Genomic DNA, 18,330 nt, shown 5'->3' on the forward strand with positions numbered 1-18,330 from the left:
AAAATTAACGACGCGCCACCCGTACGCTCATTCGTCTTCTGTAAGTATCAGAACGCATTATATTGTTTTTGAGTAGTCGCGCTGATCAAAAAGTTGTCACGTGCTTCGGTTTATGTAGTTTTACCTCTAAAGTGCTAAACAATTATAAAAGGCTACGATGCCATCTTAATTGCGTTGATAAGCATTTTTAAAAACGTTTAGACCATCATTTATTATAGAATGATACTGTTTGCAGATCATTTGGATACATCTCTATATATATAAAAATCTCGTGTCACGATGTTTGTGGTCGAACTCCTCCGAAATGGCTCGACTGATTTTTATGATTTTTTTTATGTATATTTGTTAGGTATGAGAATAGGTCAACAAGTATATTTCATACCGCTAGGTGATTAGGGTATCTCTATCCAGAAAAAAATTCTTTTATTTTTTTTAAAATTTTTTTTTTGTATTTTTTTATTATTTGGCATAAAAAAATACCTATAACCCCAAATTTTCACCCTCTTACCTACACCCTCCCATTTTTTAATCGCGATTATATTATTTTTGTATGAACAAATTTAACCGTCGTTCGTATTTCAAAAAGAACAAAAATATTTATGTTGTTGAATGACAGATGGCGCTACGTCCGAGAAGAATTCAAGAAAAGCGTCGCGTCATTTTGACATTTCATTCGGCATTATCACAACGCAGTGCGTGCAAAATTTTGTACGATTTATTTTAATTTATCTATTTTTATGTGCGTGTATTACAGTGCACAATGCCAGCAAGACCCAAGGGGGGCCATTTGGGTCGTCGAACGAATAAAGCAACAAACATGCAAAATAGTAGAGCAGAAAGAACAGCCGAACAAATCCAACAAGATAACAAAAACGTGCGTGTAAGCATGTCGCAATTGCGTGCATCTCAATCACAAGAGGCACGAGCTGAACGAAATCAACAACGACAATTGGAACGGAGCCAAGCGCGCCGATTCGTAGTTAACACACGCAGAGCAAATGACCGACAACGCCAACAAGTACATCGAACATTTACATCCGCTTCGTTCCTTCGTCTCGCATTCGAGTACGAGCCAGATATTGAATATTCCGCTCATCCGAAAGTGCTGATTGGTGCTATGGACAAAAAATGCGCTCAAATTCAAACATGAGTCAGCCGGGATGTGTTGCGCATCAGGAAAAGTGCAACTACCAGAAATTGAGATACCACCAGAACCATTGAACGGCTTGCTCATCGGCACGGTTCCAGATTCAAACCTGTTCCTGAAGTCCATTCGCACATTCAATTCATGCTTCCAAATTACTTCGTCCGGAGCAACAGAAATAGTTCACAATACTGCGGCAAATGGTCAACAATTCCATTCTACGTTCAAAATCAAAGGCCAAGTATACCACAAAGTAGGCTCATTGCTGCCAATGCCAAGCGAACCACATACATTTTTACAAATCTACTTCATGGGCGGCGGTGAGGACATCAATCATGTGGATGCACGTTGCGGCTACAATAGCCTCAATTCGCCTAATGCCAGGCGCATCGTCAGCGAACTGGACGCCCTGTTGAATGAGCACAATGAATTATTGAAATTCTTCAAAGCACACATGCACGAATTGCAAAGTGACAATCACGCTATTGTCATCAATCCTGATAAAACACCAGCTGGAGAGCACGTGCGTCGATTCAATGCGCCTGTTGTTGACGACATTGCTGGAATCATGGTTGGCGACCGCACATCGACGCGAGAAATCGTGATTCGAAGAAGAAACAATAATCTGGAGTTCGTCGCTGACACACACCGTTCATACGACGCTCTCCAATATCCACTAATTTTCTGGAAGGGACAAGACGGATATTGCATAAACATTAAACAACGAGATCCTGTCACAGGTAATTCATTCATTATGAACATCATTACTCATTTTGAATTGAGAAAATGAATGGTTGATGTTTTTTTGTTTTTATCGGCGGTCATCATCTACAGCGCTCTATTCCTCTTTCTGTCATAGATCCCATCCCCACACACTTACGGTACATTCGTTATTTTTTATTTAACAACCAAAATATTCACTAGAAATAATTTATATGGCAGAACAACGTTTGCCTGGTCAGCTAGTAATAATATAATATAAACCTACAAGATAACCCGAATAATTAGAACTTTTAATAATCGTCATAATAATGTTAACATCTCTCATCGTGACCTAATAGAATGTCAGCCACAATTATCTAAGAATGTCTACATACATCGCTTGAAAAGACAGAGCTACACAAGTGTATCTACTTTTTTGACAAGTCAACTACTGTAACTTGGCTTCCGTAGGAGTAATTAAGTATCTAAAAACCTCAAAATATTATTGTCATATTTATTTAAACTTATTGTATCAATAATTTATTCATTTATTATCGGGACCATAATATGACTGAGAATAGTGTATGATTTGGACGTTAATCAGCCTTTACGGGCTCCATCCATATAAGCTTTCAGTGGCATCATACTATGGCAGTAAAAAAACTGTGACATTCTTGATTTGTCCTGTCCATTTCAAATGACCACTTCATCGTCCTCTTTGACCATTGACCTGACAAAATATCACGATCTCTTCTAGATTGTTATCCTTCTTGTGTGATTTGTGATAAAAATACTGATTATAGAATTATTAGTTTGTTTGACTATCCACAAAATTCTCGGCTTCACCTTCAATACCATAATTGAAAAACGTCTAGCCTCGGCCTTTCTCTTACCGTGGCGTTCAAATCTTAGAGGCATATAATTATAATACAAATTTCAAAGACAACAGATTTTATTAGACGTATCACAGTCTCATTTTGTCTTTTCTGGATTATTATCCTCTCTACCATGATAATACCTAAGTATTTTATGTCAAAATATCTTATAAGGAGTAAGGATTATTTATTTTATATTATAGTATCGATCATGGCCCCCACATCCTGTAGCGGGCCACCTACCTATCGCTAAAGATAAAGGCGGTTTGACGCTCCACAGTAACGTTTTCCAAATGGTGTACGCGGTAAAATTAATGTGTATATCTAGTATTTTTATTTGAATTTTTTTAGCCCATTACATTAGACCACCGCTTTGCGTTGAAAATATGAAAGATGTCGGATATATATTCGAGATTCTCTTTTGCGTGGGACCACGTTAAGTAACAATGTTAGTTCTGTTTGAGCGAAAAAATCTAAGTTATGCCTTTAAGACGAAAAAAGTTGCGTTGCGTGATAGATCTGCAAAAATACTATGTATAAAATTTCAGCCCTCTTTGAAGTCCTTTTAGCGAAAAAATATTTGCGAAAATCTGAAATACCGACGCAAAATCAATCACTTTTCACATCAAAGCTCGAAAACGTCTGGAAAAGGTAAAAGCACGCTATTTTCATATTCTGCGAAGGGAAAAATGTCTATTGAAATACTGTTATCACAGAAAAACAACAAGGCGAAACATATTGGACAGGCGAATTTTCATTGACATCTTAGTGGAAATATTTTTATTTTTGTTTATTTTTAGTACAATGTCTATTGATTTTCTATTGTAATAAATAATGCAATGGTATTATGGAAAACGCTCTTGAGTTTAATAAATAAGTGAATAATAGCATCATCATCCTGAACCAATGTACTTCTGGATAAAGACCACTCCAATTAAAATATTAGGGTGCCGGACGAAATCCCGAAGGCCGAAATCCCGAATGCTGAAATCTCGAATGGCCAAAATCCCGAATGGCCAGAAACCCGAAAAATAAAAAAATACAAACATCAATAATTGCGCAATTTTAAATTGCACAATTTTTACAAAAGAGAAAAAAAACCATTTTTTTTTTATTTTTCGGGATTTCGTCCATTCGGGATTTTAGCGTTCGGGATTTTCGTATTTGGGATTTCGGCTTTCGGGATTTAAGCTTTGGGGGTTACGGCCATTCGGGATTTCGACCTTCGGGATTCCGGCAAAATATCAATCTCCTATATATTATTATCCTAAGAGATTTTGGAAAATACGTCAACTTTTTTATTTAAATACCACTTTGTTGATTATTAAAGGAATTCACTTCAATTTTAAGAGTCCCGAATCTACTTCCATTTGAATCGGGCACAATCTGATAAAACTCGACACAATCACAGATACTATCATTTTTAAATCGCGTTTTATATCCGTCACCATACATTTTCGCATCTTGCAGTCCGTGTACCTCAAATTGATTATAATGTCGTTTAATACTTTTTATATAATCAATATTGCAAAATATCTAAATTAATATTCCACAAAATTATTCAAATCTGTAAGTAGCACATTGGCGTATTCTTGAGTTTTAACACAAAATCAATACATATTTCCTCACTAATTACTACGAAAATATAATCTAAAACCATGTCACTGCTTTTTATCTGTCAAACTAAAAGACTTAGACTGTCATTTGTTTTCTTTCGCAAAACAAATTCATTTGACGTATCAGATTTCAAATTTAGAATTTGCAGGAATAAGTAATCGAAAAAATGTGACATTTCTATTAGCACCCATAAATAATCAATTTCAATCAAGACATTTATTGTAAGATGAAGATAATTTTAATAATTCCATCAATAAATTGAATAATTTCAGACTTAATAAATAAGAAACTACATTATATAGGTACATATTACGCTCTTCTCAATATTATAGTAAGTCGACTGTGATCTGACAATAGTATCTATCTGCAGTTTTGGCAAATTCTAGGTTATTGGTGTATTTTGTACAAAATGGTGACGGATCGAATGGAAATATTATTGTTCTACGAAAAAAATCCTAAAATGCTCAAATTTGACGTGAAAAATAGTGTCTATCTGCATTGAAGTGTCTAGAAACTAAAAAGAAATATTATCTATCTGCGTGATTTATTTTATTATGACATTACAATTTTCATACATCTTTAAATGACTGTTTTAGTACTAATATTAAATCATTTCTCTTGAAAAATAAACATAATACTGATACCGACAAAAACAGTTTTTTGAACCCCCTGAAAAATTGACTATAAATGTCAGATAGATACTATTGTCAGATCAACGTTGAAGTATCACACACTTCCATATAAAATAGATAGGTAGTTATCGTGATTCAGTAATTATTGTATTATTTTTACATTTCGTTGGTAAATGAAATTCATATTAAACATTAATAATGTTAAGGTATATATTTTATAATAATAATTACATATAAAATTACAGTAACTTTTCTTCTTCTTTTATATCATTAGTAACTATTAATATTAATAAAAATTAAATTGCAATAATGTTTCTTTTGATAATGATATTATGCATGTTGTTTGCTATTTCATCTTTTATTTCTTCTAAGTGAAATATATACTTATAGTCAAATATAGTCGATTATGACCTTTATACGACACAATTAGGTACAATAAGTAAGTACCTACCTGTTTCTTTTTCCATTTTTGTACATGATAAAAATAATATTTTTTTTATTTCCCCACAAAGATAATTTGTTAAATAATAATTTTAGCATGTTGATATTTATTCATTAGTATATTAAGAACTTACGAATTTTAAAATAAAGTACCATTTTTGCTCCTAAGCAAAGCATATGGACACACCCCTTCAGAGTGGTAGTTACGAGTATCTTAAAAGACTTATTATAAGAAATAGTGGGTGCAATCTAAGGTGATCCCATTGAATAAATAAAACGTATTATATCGCAATAATCTAAATGTATGAAAAATAAGACTATCCTGCAGTGGCGATGGGTGGAGGTAGGGTGGATCCACCATAGATAGAACAGACTAAACGTTGTTAGTTATACGTATTTATTTACATTGAACTAAGACTACAATTTACAGATAGTGTTCTCATTCATTCATATTTATTTTCGTTAAACTATGAACATACATTACACGTCATGCTGTTGGTTAGTTTTTTAAATTCACTTAAATCCTGGGAAACCAAGCCATAATACGCATCTGTCTATAAAATATTTAAAATTATGCCATTAAATCATACATCATTTTGGATATTTAATAGATAGAATAATATTTTAACTACTATTGTTTGGTTTAGGCAGGGTTTAATGAATTATAAAAAGGTAACCAACAACATGACGTGTAATGTATGTTCTTAGTTTAACGAAAATAAACAAGAATGAATGAGAAAGTTCAATATATAAACATATTAGGTATATTCTATTAAAATATCAGTAGTAGCAATCGGCGATTGCCAGCTGTTCTGCTAGGCCTATCAGTCTGAAGTGGTGTCAGACGATATTGTAAAGGCCAGACTCCAGAATAGATTACGCATATGACCCCGAATTTATATTGGCAGTGACGACTTGCAAATCGTAAAACTGACAAATCAGCGAAATATCAAACTGTCTGAGGTGAATGAAAATCTATGACGAAGGGAAAATTATGGCGCCGCCTATGCATACTTCACAATTACATTAATACCCAATACCGCCAAGCCGTCTGCAAGACCTAGCGAGACAGACTGGCGAGAGCCAGCTGGCTCAGCTAGTATTATATTATTTTGTAAATACTGCACTAGTGATGACATCGAATGCTCGTAAAGTACCAAGTCAACATTCCAATCTGTAGAGGTGTACATTACAAACTATTAATTTAAGACGTCCACAACATGACATTTAGAAACAAAGAAATAATATTAAAACAGTATTATTTATAAAAAAAGAAATAGACCAGTAGGTATTTAGTTATTAAATAGTAAAAAAAAATGTAAAAAAAATATAAATTGAATGCAAAGAAGTGCACCGAATGAGCTTAGCAGATCCTATTTTAAGAATTTTTAAAACAACGTCCACCTATAAATACTCATCCTCACGTAGGTGGAATAATATATCAACATCCGAAGCGATTTGGTTTATGCCCTCCTAATTGCCATCACCAATGGCAGGTTAGTTCTGCTCCTTGGGCGAACCAACAACTGATAGTTTCGATTTCTAACATAGTTATCAGAGACACACAAGTCAATACTACCAAGAATGGCACAGTTCTCATTTGCACCACGTATAAGTCGAAAAAAATACATAGCCAAATATTCTAGCATTTAATCTACAGTATTTAAGCATACCTAAGAGAAAGCCAGTTGGATAAAGCTATGGATAGTATCCATATAACCTCAAATAAAGAAGTCTCAAAAATTTCTTTTAAACTGGCTCCACCATAAGCTCGTACTCCAACTGATGCGGGAGATATTAGGATCGGACATAGTGAAAAAAAAACAATATAATTGTGTTTTAGTGATTTCTTTTTATATATTTTATCTAAAACGGTTCTCCTATTAACGGTTTTTTACTTTGTGTTACAGAAAGATATTAACATTATTTCTCTCCAGTTAAATTCTTTGGCTATGATGCTTTTACCAAATTACATCAAAAGAGGGTCAAAGTCAGGCCGGTTACCAAAATTATCCGAATCGATGAAATATCGATCTATCAATTATTATGGTAAGAGTACAGAGTATTCACCAAAGATGTGATTTATTAAAATGGTGACTGCCCTTTGTAGGCACGCCCGATAATCACTTGATCGAGCGGCGAGACTTTTTTGACATTTGAATAGTGATGTAATGCATCACTTTTGAACCAATCCATACTGCTTATGAAAAAAAATGCAACCAATCATATTATAGATAATAAAAAAATATTAAAAAAATATACACCTAAAGGAGGACATGCTCAGCGTAGGTCAAAATGGAGCTTTTGTTCTATTTTCAAAGCATTATCCTGGACATACCTTAAACGTTGTAGATAATTTATTTATATAATTTTGAAGCCTTTTTAACCTTTATAGTATTTATTTAAACATTTTACGACTGCATAACGTATTTTTATTACATAAAATAGTATTCTTTTAAACTTTTCGCTCTAATGTTTTAGAATATAGTCATATTTCAGTACATAAATGTGCAGTGGTGTTAAGAATTTTTACATTTATTAATTTTTTAACGCATTTATAAAACCATCAGTATAATTTATATTGACATTATTATAGTGAAATATTTACGATAAAAAATTATATTGATAATCTCTGTGATCCCAAATTTGACAAGAATTGGGCATTTTATTATTCAAAAAATGGGCAAGATTAACACATTTGAAGATAATTCTAAAGATACTCATTATAAGCTATGTTTTTGTTCATTCAAGTGTGATAAACATCCTACGAATAATGATTGCTTTATAATAATTATTGACCTAAGAATAAGGTAGTGTTTTTTTGAAATACGCCATTTCTTTTGTCATTCCCCAGTGGTTAAGCTACAACATACGGCCGTAGCCATAAATTGACAAACTATAATTGAAGTAGGGAGTAAAATGATGTTAACGCGAGTGTTTGAACATGTACCGTTTAAAAAAAATCGGTTAGGTACAAGTAATTACAAGATAAAAATAACTTTTTATATACAACGTTTTTAAATTATCTGTTGAATTATTATGCTCAATATGCTCGAACTTGTACTTGATATGAAGTAAATAAAAAACAAACAAACAAACAAACAAATATAGAATACTGAAATTTCATTTTGATATCCATAGTAACGCAGGTATATATTAATAATTTAGTTGCTAGGACCACACCCTAAGCAACCAATAATAGTCTTTTACTTTTTACGGATTTTTCTGAAATAAATTTTCCATACAAAACAGAATTAACTGAAAATGAATTCTCCACATTCAAATATAATTTAGTATAAAAATGACCTCGGCGTCGTAAGTACGTTAATTTAAATCGACCTTTTCGCAAAAATCACTAATCATCGGAGATTTTATTTCAAGAAACATTATTATTATTTTTGATATTGTCTGCCGCTGAACATAATTATTATTTTATAAACACTTGCAAGATATACGCCGATCAGAAAACAGGCCTGTCAAAATAATATTATGTAATATAATATTTTTTAAATGTTAATTTCATCATAGTTTTTAATCAAACCTGTACAAGTACGTACTGATAACTTGGGTGGATTTTGTAGCAAACATACTATTGATATATATACGGGTATATTATTATTATACCCCAATTAAAATTGAACATAGGTTGATACTCAAATACTATTTTAGTATGTTTATGATTTCAAGAAAATAATACGATGGCATAATTAATCCATATCAATTATTTGAAAACATTACATTCGCACTTTGCAAGATAACATCAAAATGTGTATATACTTATCTGGAGTGAGCACGGCTGAATGCTTGAAAATTTGGTTTTTTCTATTTTAAAATCTTTTAATTGCGTATTATTTTATTACAGATTCAAGGCCAACTTTATATAACTAATTAAAAATACTGTTTGTTTCTACGAATAAAAAAAGACAGGAAGGAAGATGTGTACAAATCACGGAAATCAGAAAGGCCGGCAAATATGGCCGACAATGCGTGATACACAAAATTACAAACACATTCGAAGTTTGCCGCACACGTACAGACCACGTGATATTTGTTTACGCAAAATCGTCGCTTTTCAAAATAGCAAATTTGATTGCCAGATTTTACTGCGATGAATCAGTATGTTCCTTCTTCTATGTACACCGAGAAATTTCCATTTATATAATCGGAAACGATTTTTACAGAAGAGTTTTGGAATATAATGCAACCAAAACTGGAAAAAATTCTATCATGGGTGTTGACCCCAGGTCCATGCCACTACGTGAACCACAGTGGATATTAAGCCATTTCCACACTGGCAACAAGTTGCTAGCAACCTCATTAAATTTTACGATACTTACCATAATTGCTTAAGAAATTTTACGATAATCATCATAATTATCGTAAAATCTAACTAGGTTGCCAGCAACTTAACTTGTTGCCAGTCTGGACCCGGCATTAGATGCACAAAACTTAAATAATATGTATAATAAATAAAAAATTAAAATTTTAAATATTTACGATTTATGTCTTCGACAGCCCTGATGAAATATGAGTCGGATCGAGTCATAGAGCAAATTTATTGACACAAACAACTTTGACACGACCTTTTTATATTAACTAGTAGACCAGATATTACGGACCACATGTTAAAAAATCATATTTTCAATTCTCAAGGCCAATTCTGTAGAACGTCCCCTTAAAGATGGCTAAAAGTATTAAAATAATGCATTGGCATCGTGTTCAGATATATTCTAAAAGTTTCAAATGTCTAGCTAGTGGGGAAAATAGTTAAAAATCGATTGCAAGATTTGTATGAATATACTGAATATAATAAGAATACGAGGTAATAAAAACGTTGTAAAAATATGTAGTAACCACGTGAAAACTTATATTGCCTTTCAAACGTACTAATTAATCTCTCGAAATAAAATCATGACAAATAGTAACCTACGCACTAAGCATTGTATTACGTAATATAATAATTAACTTTTGTATGCCCACTTACTTCACTACAATATAATTCTTTTTTTTGTGAAAAAAAATAATCTTATGGAAAAAGATACCTGCCGATAAATTATTATGAATGATAGTATTTTTAGCATTCTATGAAAAGAAAGTCCATTTGTAACTCCCACTAAGTTACAGGGTATTCTATAAATATATTACTTTTCACTTAATTTTCGATATTGTATTCCAAATATATCATCATAATTGTTAGCAGAAACGCCTGCGGGCGCGGGTTTTTTTAATATTCGCAAATCATACGCAATCGTGCTAATTTGAGAGTTTTGAATAGGTTTTCAGATAAATTAAAGTAAAATCTGTCATAATGTAGAGCTTGTGATTTGTCGACTTTATCTAGATTCTCGATCATTTTCAAAAAATAGCTTTCTTTCTTTTGTCTGCCTGCTGAATCCGTTTGAGATCAAATTTGGCACCGATTTTTAAAGTTTTTTAACTCATTTATCTTCACTGACGAATTTAGAAAAATAATTGTCTCCTCAAAATTTTATTTTTCTTTTTTTTTTTGCAAATTTCCAAGTTGAAGTTGCACACTGAGATCTATAGGGTTATAACTGCAAATAACATGATCATAAGTAATTTGAGTTTGAATCTTAAATAATTAACTACGATTTAATTAATTGCAGTAGACTGCTTAAAAATACGCTGGTCTAGCACAATAATAATATTGTACCAAAGATAAAATATTTTTTAGGCAAAGGGTCTCATGTAACATAATGCCTCTATATTGCTCTAAATTAAAATTTTAAATATAAAATAACCATGGTCACAATTGTGTAGGAGGCCACTGTTTTCAAGTAGCAGTTAATGCCATATAGCATTAAAAATAGATTTTATTTTCTATTGAAGTGCATTCATAAGTCATTTTTGGGTTTTTTGCAGACCCTATAGACCTCAGTGTGCATTTTCAATATAATATAATAAAAAGCTGGTGGCGTTTTTGCAGTGGACTGTAATTTAAGAGTGATGCTGGTTGGTGGATTGCGGAACTAGGGGGAGGAGGCGGAGGGTTATACAGGGTGCCTTTATATCTCAGTATGTGAGGTGATTTTTTTCGTCCTCAGGGAATTGAAAGGTTTCCATTTGAGTTCCTTAGTAGCAATTTCCCGATTTCTCAAGATTCTCATTGATAGTTTCTCAAGAAAAAGAAATTCTCCGTATTTATTTCTACTATATTAATTCTATGAGACGAAAAAATTATACTCAGTAATTTATTTAAAAAAAATAATGATATTTGTTTTGATATCTCACATTTGCAATCTGACAGTGTGAAATTCTATATATCAAATTTTGTCAATAAAATAATATTTAGCTGTATAGTTTAATATAAATAGTACTTCTATTAATTTTATAATATCAAAATGGGATACATTTTTTTGAACTTTAATGAACTTTTTGTTTGTATGAATTAACCTTTCCGCAAAAATATGCTATATTCTTTCATTAAAAATACTTACCGAATCAATGTTTTAAATGTGTCCTACATTGTTGCAGGTAGGAGAAAGCTTTAACAAGGAATTTTGAGAGGTATATAATTATAATATAATTATTTAAGACTATATCATATTATCATATATTTTGTCTGTCATTGTGTGAATAATACCTAGAATACTTATTAATTTTATTATCAATATTAAGGGGGGACATGCTCGTCGAAGGTCAAAATTGAGTTTTTATTGTATTTTCAAACCATGATACTGGACACTCCTTAAGCGTTGTAGATAATCTATTTATATAATTTTGAAGCCTTATTATCTTTTATAGTTATTTTAAACATTTGATGACTGCATAAAGTATTTTTGTTACATAAAATAGTATTCTTTTAAACCTCTCGCTCTAATGTTTTAGAATATAGTCATATTTCGGTACATAACTGTGCAGTGGTGATAAGATTTTTTACATTTATTAATTTTTAAACGCATTTATAAAACCATTAGTATAATTTATTACGAGATAATTTTTGAAAAATATTCACGATAAAAAATTATATTGATAATCTCTGTGATCCTAAATTTGACAAGAATTAGGCATTTTATTATTCAAAAAATCGGCAAGATTAACACATTTGAAGATGATTCTAAAGATACTTATTATAAGCTATGTCTTTGACCATTCAAGTGTGATAAACATCTTATGGATAATGATTGCTTTATAATAATTATTGACCTAAGATTAAGGTAGTATTTTTTTGAAATACGCCATTTCTTTTGGCATTCCCCAGTGGTTAAGCCACAACATACGGCCGTAGCCATAAATTGACAAACTATAATTAAAATAAGGAGTAAAATTATGTTAACGTGCGTGTTTGAACATGTACCTAACCGATTTTTTTTTTTTTTTTTTAACGATACATGTTCAAACACGCGCGTCAATATCATTTTACTCCCTACTTCAATTATAGTTTGTCAATTTATGGCTACGGCCGTATGTTGGTTAGAGGATCATAGCACTTACATTCATGTATTGAAAGACGTGAGCTCGAATAACACTTTAATTCATTATTTATTCTACGATTAAGTATTAGTTTCTTTCATCTTGCGGTACATTTTTTGAATACCACTGACATACTATTATGATTACTCTAAATATAATAATATGACTAGGTACTGTCTTTATATTACATCATGACCTGTTGGGAGAAAATGTGTGCAATTAATAAATATAATCTTCTTATTGTGCCATCCCCTAGCGGAGGTCGGCCACCATCAAGGCGATCTTATCTTTGTCGTCTGCTACCCGGAACAGTTCAGTGGAGCTGCACTCGTACCAATCACGGAAGTTCTTAAGCTATGAAATGCGGCGCTGTCCTCTGTTATGCTTCCCATTGATCTTTCCTTGAATGACAAGTTGGGGAATGCTTTATTTTTGTCCTCTCATAATGTGGCAGGAAACTACAGTACCTCTAGTTTCCTGGTTTTGATACTACATAGAACTTCTCGGTCCTTCCTCATTCGATTGAGAACTTCAACATTTGTCACCCGGTCATTCCAAGGAATTTTGAGGATGCATCTATACAACCACATCTCTAAAACTTCAAATCTCCGTGAAATCTCTTGGTTTAGCGTCCATACTTCCATACCATAGAAAAGAATTGAGAGAACATATTAACAACGTACCATACGCAGTCTCATACCTAGGTTAGGATCTCGATTGCTAAGGAGGCGTCTCATTTTGAGAAAGGCGCACCTTGCGATTTCAATTCTAGTTTTTATTTCCTGAGACTGGTCCCATTTCTCATTGACCCATGTACCTAAATACGTACAATGGATCACACGTTCGATTGGTTCGCTGTTAATATCAAAATTTGTGTTGGTGTCTAGTGTCGCTATTTTTGATACTAAATATAATCAAGTGTAAACAAATGTCATATTCAGCCTTACATTATGAAATCAGTAAGTAATAATGAATTTAAGCTAACCAGCAGATGCATAGTGCTCCGGTACAGCAATATCTCTAAGCATGGCAGGCGATGAACGTCCTCTAGCGTTTACAGCGTAGACCAAAACTCCGTAGCGGCGCCCCGGTCGTAGCCCTCGTAGCGAGAAATGCGGTGTACCTCCAGATTCGCGGTAAAGAGGGCGTATCTCTGGTCCAGTACCCTATAGAATAATATTTTGACCTTGTATTTAATATTAAAAAAAAAACAAATTAAAAAAACCAAATGTTATATTGATAATAACTGCTAATATGATCATCCATATGGAATCCAATCCCGAGCTAAAATTCTGATCCCGGGATTTCGGGATTACAATTTGACAATCCCGGGATTGTCATTTTTTCCAATGTTAATATAAAAAAATTATATTTAAAAATAACATTGATAAAATCGGTCAAAAATAAATCTAGTATAATTTATACTATTTAAGACATTTCAATCTTGGAGATACATAAATTTAATGGAGTAAATAGTATTGTAATATAAATAATAATATAAATTTATTATGAGATTGCTGTTTCTGATAGTAAAGACTTATGAATGGGCTAGCGAGATTTAAAATAGTAAAGCAAATCATGGTGTACTTATGGCCTTTCCGCTACATAAATCTATTTAGTCAGCCAAAATTAAACTGCCATAAAACGTATGAGATCATGGTAGAATTACTTTTTTAACAGTGCGAAGCATTGTTTTCTCCAATCTTTCTCATGAATCGGCAACTTACACATGAGTATAAATCAAACTTCATTCAAACTCAGTTTATTTCTAATGTAGTTATTTGTTATTAAAAGTATTTTTTCTGTTATATTTTTGTTTTTATTTTATTATCCATAAAAAATGATAAAAAAATCAATCCCGAAAGTTTCGGGATTATCTTTATCAATCCCGGGATTCATAGGCATCGAAAATAGCTCGGGATCCTGGGATTGGAATCCCTAATCATCCCATTTAAGTGTGAAGGCTGAGCCTGGCAAATATAATATAATAAACAGCTGTTTTATAATTTGCTTTCCCAATAAACCCATGCTGGACAGCATGGACATACATTCTTAGTTATTACGGTTCAGGTGGGCAGGACAAGTCTACCGTATGCCAAACATAAGCTTTGCAAATATATTCCTTGTTATATAGTTATTACACTGTATATACTATAGAGCATTCTGCTAAAAATGGGGTACCGGGTAAAATATATAATTTATTATAATCTTCAAGAAGACTGAAGTCAACATTACGAGATTAAAATAAAAGAGAGGAGGTGGTCAGAATTTATAACAACATAATATCATTATCCCTACTGAGTTGAAACCCAATGATACAAATAAATAATATAATAGATTTCTGAAGACTGGAGACTTTTGACAAATGGATGTATGTTAAGGTAAGGATTATCAGGTACAGTTCGGTTATGAGGAATACAGCGGAAAACACATTTTGAAAATACCCGATATACTGGATTATTTGTTAGTTTAGGTTGGGTTAGGTTAGGTTAGGATAAGTTAGGTTAGGTTAGGTTAGGTTAGGTTAGGTTAGGTTAGGTTAACCTAACAAATAATCCAGTATATCGGCTATTTTCAAAATGTGCTTGCCGCTGTATTCCTCATAACCGAACTGTACCGATTATCATAATCAAATCATGTCACCACTGGGAAGGTGTAAGATATGGCAACAAACCTCTGTAATTGGTGTCAATTTCCAAAATATTGGTCACCTGATTTGTATGGCTCATGGTAGGGAGATATTATACTGTAATTTTTATCACCTACCCTTGAAAGAAAATGGCACGAAGGGGGTAAGATAGTAGAGAAATCAAAACTATACTTATGTGCGATATTATCTGACAATCGTTTAAAAATTATACGTATACATTGGCAAACGTATAAAAATATATTAAAATCACACAGTATTATAAATATATTTTGTAAGCACGTATACTATTTTTTACCTGATCATTCATAGTAGAGATTTCATTCTCAATATCCAATGGTGGCTCCACAGTGGTGACTGGAATACTACCAGGTAAAACCTCGAGGACGAAATGTTGGGGAATTCCGCCATCAGCACCAGCTCTGCAAGAAACTTCTAAAACCAGACTTCCGTTCACTAAGACGCATTCTTGTGGAGTTTCTGGGACCTCTGAAAAAAAATACAAAAAAAAAACAATTAATTTGTATCACTCGTATATGCGTGATTATGATTTTGCACTGGGTATTTTTTGATACTATGTATAAACCATAATAAACTCTTTCATGTTATATTACGTTACATTATACTTTTTATGTGGGATAGTCATAAGCCATTCGCCCAACCCATTCGACCATTGAATCAAACACTACATTAGATCTTTTTTTGACCAGTCGCGTGAGTAAAACCATGACCCCGACATTGTATATAACATAATATACAAATAATTAAAGATAAAAAGAACTTTTTATATACCACGTTTCTAAACTTTCTGTTGAATCATATAAACTTAACAATTCTATGTATTAATAATTTAGGATGATTAAGGCAATTGTCAACAAATCATTTTTTTGCTATTTTGCAACTAACAAACAAATATAGAATACTGAAATGTCATTTTGATTTCTATAGTAACGCACGTATAATATATTAATAATTTAGTTGCTAGGACCACCCCCTTAGCAACCAATAATAGCGGATTGGATTACGGGTTTCTTCCTAAATAACTTTTCATACAAAATAGAAATAACTGAAAATGAATTCAATTCTACTTAAAGATTGCTAAAAGTATTAAAGGAATGCATTGGTATCGTGTTCTGATATATTCTAAAAGTTTCAAATGTCTAGCTAGTCGGAAAATTAGTTAAAAATCGATTGCAAGATTTGTACTGGATAAACAACCACTGGACAAATAAGAATACGAGCTAAGAAAAACGTGGCAAAAAGTGTCATAACTGAGTCAAAATCCAAAAAAATAAAGTATTGACAGCAGTTAAGCTCAATCCATAGACTTTTCAATTAGCAAGCGTACATGCTGCCTAGTATGCCATTCCGGCCAAACATGATTGATAATCTTTAGCAATAGAAACTCATAATTTTAAGTGGGCAGTCTTGTGTATTCGCAATAATAAAAGATTGCATTGGCATCGTGTTCTGATATATTCTAAAAGTTTCAAATGTCTAGCTAGTCGGAAAATTAGTTAAAAATCGATTGCAAGATTTGTACTGGACAAACAACCACCGGACAAACAAGAATACGTGCTAAGAAAAACGTGGTAAAATGGCCACTCTACCGAATAGGGCTTAGAAACTTGAATGTTAAGTATTGTGGACGATTGCTGATATTTTGAGCCTTCGATTCTATAGATTTCGTGTGATGATTTATACCTACCAACATCACTGTAAAACAAACTATAATTTAATACGTTTGCTAATTTATTATTCTCAATTATACGTTTCTTATTTGAATTGCAATTCTTGGAATCTTCTATAGCAGAATGGTAGATAAAATTTTACGTATTTGGTATAATCAATTAAAAATATAAATTCTTCACGGATTAATATGTTAATACTGATGCATATAATGCGTTTGGTAGTGGTTTAATTGTTGTACCTCTATATGGAAACCGTATAAAAACTAGTAATAGAATATGATAACCATAGCAATATCTTAATAACTTTTTAATACACTATCTAAAAGTGTTTTTTGTATTATTTTGTATAGAATAATAATTATTGCGTAGTAACAAATGCTATGATTTTACGGAGTTGTTCACATTCCAGAACGTTGAACTCAGGCCATAGAACATACCATTATTATTAGATAGAGTCAACAACGTAAACGAATTTTGCAATGATTACATTTATTATGGGTTTGAAACAATGATATTTACGAGTATATTAATTCTACTTTAATTGAGTCATTTACGTTGCAGCTGTTTCCCACATTCTAAACGGTTGGCTATAACTCAGAAAATAAGTGTACAGCCCGAAACAGCTGTCTACGTAAATGACTTAAAGTAGAATTAAGAAAAAACTTAACCGGTTCTATGCCTTCAGCAAGTTACCTCACTATATGAGGCCATGATTGGCAAGCCGCATATACAAACTTCGCGAGTTATATCGTCCGACTTTAAACATAAATTACTAGCCACTGTCGGTTGATTTGTATAATCTAAAAAATTAAACACACAATGACATCTGTTTGAATAATCATGACATACTAAGCCAAAAAATATCGGTATTATAGCAATTATTGTAGTAAGAGCTTTGATCTATATTCAACGTGAGTCGTAAAAAATCTGCAGCCTATCAGATAGTAATATCGTGAGACATAGAACAGGTTAACTTAATACGGCCATCATAGAACAGTGCGTAAGGCGCTAGCCTTTCATCCGGGAGCTCCGACTTTAATTCTCGGTGACGTCACAATAATATATTTATGTGATTTCCTCAAAGCCCGTGTATTTCTTATTGGTTTTATTTTATTACTAATTACACTACTGTTTCACTACACTATGT

General features: G+C 32.3%; 1 protein-coding gene across 1 annotated transcript in view; it reads right to left on the bottom strand.

The window, feature by feature from the left end:
* LOC147071150 (cell adhesion molecule DSCAM-like) overlaps positions 1 to 18,330 on the bottom strand; it is a 524,338-nt gene that overhangs the window by 14,395 nt on the left and 491,613 nt on the right. The window contains exons 13-14 of the mRNA XM_085948380.1: positions 15,791 to 15,981; positions 13,831 to 14,011 (exon numbers count right to left, since the gene is read on the bottom strand). Of these exons, the coding sequence (XP_085804506.1) occupies positions 13,831 to 14,011; positions 15,791 to 15,981 (372 nt within the window). The remainder of the gene's footprint in view (positions 1 to 13,830; positions 14,012 to 15,790; positions 15,982 to 18,330) is intronic.

The sequence above is a fragment of the Rhyacophila brunnea genome, unplaced genomic scaffold (genome assembly GCF_057557595.1).
Source record: "Rhyacophila brunnea isolate RB1 unplaced genomic scaffold, BYU_Rbru_1.0 scaffold_20, whole genome shotgun sequence".
NCBI lineage: Eukaryota > Metazoa > Arthropoda > Insecta > Trichoptera > Rhyacophilidae > Rhyacophila > Rhyacophila brunnea.